Source organism: Penaeus japonicus, unplaced genomic scaffold, assembly GCF_977035675.1.
Source record: "Penaeus japonicus unplaced genomic scaffold, GWHDUDI00000001_assembly GWHDUDI00000040, whole genome shotgun sequence".
NCBI lineage: Eukaryota > Metazoa > Arthropoda > Malacostraca > Decapoda > Penaeidae > Penaeus > Penaeus japonicus.
Genome location: NW_028234442.1, coordinates 23,005,943 through 23,008,442, shown reverse-complemented (window position 1 = coordinate 23,008,442; position 2,500 = coordinate 23,005,943). Strand labels below are relative to the sequence as shown.

Genomic DNA, 2,500 nt, shown 5'->3' with positions numbered 1-2,500 from the left:
GGAGTCCAGTGCGTCCTCGGAAATGCACCATAACAAGGGTCGAGCAGAGACTTGTCACAGCACAAAGAGGAGGCCATGAGAGGAGTTTAGCCGCTGAGATTTGTGGTTTATGGTCAGCCTGACATCGAGCGTGGGCGTAGTGACCTCTGGTGTGGGCGTGGTGACCTCTGGAGTTCGGGCGGGCATAGCTGGGCTCATGAGTCTAGCAGCACAGGGGGGCGCAGACCCCGTGGCTGCCCCCGGGGGAGTCTTCTCTGTCAACTTCAACCAGGATTTCTCGTGAGTGTCGCCCTCCCCTTCAAAAAGAATTAACGGAGATTTCAGGGCAGGTTGTCAGGGTATTAGGGGATTGAGGAGGGATTTTTTTTTACTCGTCTTACGCGTGCAATTGCCAGGGTGTGTGTGTGTGTCTGTCAGCTGGTCATGCACTATGGGGTGTTGGTGGTTGTGGTTGTGGCTGGTCATGCACTATGGGGTGTTGGTGGTTGTGGTTGTGGTTGTCTGGAAGGGAGGGGGCGTCCCAGGGGCAGAGAGGACCTGACAGCTACTTGGTTGGGTGGGTTGACAGATCTTGGGCTTGATTTTGAGTGTGATCTTGTGGGAGAAAACATATTAAGCCATTAGCAGCGGATGGCATGATTTGCTGCAAAGGCAGAGTCGGTCATAGACGCGGATGGCATCGTGCCAGACATGTAAAACAGCTATCCTACTGCACAGACCTTTTTTTTAATACCGCGACCAATGGGTTAATTGCCAATGCTGCAGTTTATAGGGCAAGGCAATTAAGATATGGACCCAGTCGACTGATAAACTAGAAGGCATTTTTTTTTATCAGTGATGTTTCCATTGCAGAATGGAAATTTAAACAGTTTTCTAATATACATTTTTAAATTTATAAGAATCATGTGTTGACTTGTGTTATGTTTCTATGACCTTCATAACAAACCATACAGTTTTGCCGATTGCGTTTTAGTTTGTAGCTAGATACTACGAAAACAAAATGTGTATGTGTGTGTGTATGTGTGGGGGTGAATATGAATATTTTAATATGCATTTGGTCTCTGCCTGATGTAGAAAATCCTAAAATAATGTACTGTGCAATATGTGCTTTTAATAAAATTCACTCACGTATGTAGGAGCGTTGACAGCAGCTGTTGTAACATCCACCATATTTATGCAGGATAGTCCTAGGATTGGGTCCTTGTTTGAAGATAATTCTCCCGTATGCATCGTCAGAATATACACCATCGCATCCAATATAGCATCCTGTAGCATTATCTCTGCCAATGCGTACAAATACACCAACACACTCAAAGCATTTGGCTGAAACTCTGAGGCATGAAAAAAAAAAAAAAAAAAAAAGTCCTTGTTTAAGATTTGCTTGTCAGTCTAAGGCTTAGTCTTGATTGGTTATCTAAAGATGGATTCAACATCCAGATATTGTTTTTGCAAGAGATGGTTTTCCTTATAAAAGAATGTACATTAGTTATAAAGAAAATCACATTACCTGCATTAGTCTAATACTAATCAGTGTTTGTGAAGAACAGAGCAGATGTTATATTTCTGTATCATATAACTTCTCTATTTTAAATTTGTAACAGAAACACTTAGATGAAAAGTGCCTAATGACTTTTCAGTGTATCAGTTCCATGAATTGTGTTATATAGCTGGTTGAAAACAAAATTTTATCTCCTATTCCCCACAGAATGATGCCATATCTATGTTGAATTGATTCTGGATTACCAATAATTTTTCTTTTGTATTGTGCAGGTTGTGAATTATGTTATGCTTGTGAAGATGTTTCTTATCCCTTTCCCGACGGGGCACGCGCTACGCGAAAACCCCTACGCTGGGCCATTGCAATATTGCATTGAAATCTTCACACTGGCATGACGCCCTGGCATCAGGAGTTTAGCTGTGTCACACGAGTGTGACGCACAGTCGTCATAGGGTTAAGTGGTTCATTTGATATGACTTTGCCATGCTTTATTATATCCTCTTTGCCAATTATTACTATTTTCCTCTCAATTTTTTAGAAAAAAACAGATTAGAAGGTGATAATGTAGTATAGATTTGACAAATGTTTACCGGATTTCTTGAGAGATTTTTATTTCATAATGCAGTTAGTTAGGATTATAGGTATTACTATAGGTGCTACAATTACACTCATAGCCGAGCAAATAGTTTACTAACAGGAAACAACCCTCAAAAACCCCCATCTTATAACAGATTCACATTGAATCCTTGTTGGGCTCTGCATCAAGATTTCACCTCCTTTTTGTTTCCCCCTTGCTTTAACCCGTTGGTTGCAGTATTAAATAAATATTTGTGCAGTAGGATGGCTGGTTTATATTGTCTGGCATGGTGCCATCAGCGTCTATGACCGACTCTGCCTTTGCAGCAAATCATGCCATCCGCTGCTATTGGGTTAACGTAGGGAAATTTCTTTATTATAAGTGATGATGTAAAAATTAAGAATGTGGGCTTAAAGAAGGAGGAA

The 2,500-nt window shown here is 41.2% G+C and overlaps 1 protein-coding gene across 3 annotated transcripts in view; it reads left to right on the top strand.

Annotated features, from left to right (window-relative positions):
• The first annotated feature begins 5 nt into the window (after positions 1 to 5).
• Positions 6 to 2,500, top strand: part of Atg18a (Autophagy-related 18a) — a 29,528-nt gene continuing 27,033 nt past the window's right edge. For 2 of the 3 annotated variants that reach the window (XM_043003896.2, XM_043003895.2), the window contains exon 1: positions 6 to 279. In XM_043003896.2, the coding sequence (XP_042859830.1) occupies positions 110 to 279 (170 nt within the window). In that variant the 5' untranslated portion in view covers positions 6 to 109. The remainder of the gene's footprint in view (positions 280 to 2,500) is intronic. The other variant, XM_043003897.2, reaches the window with a different exon arrangement.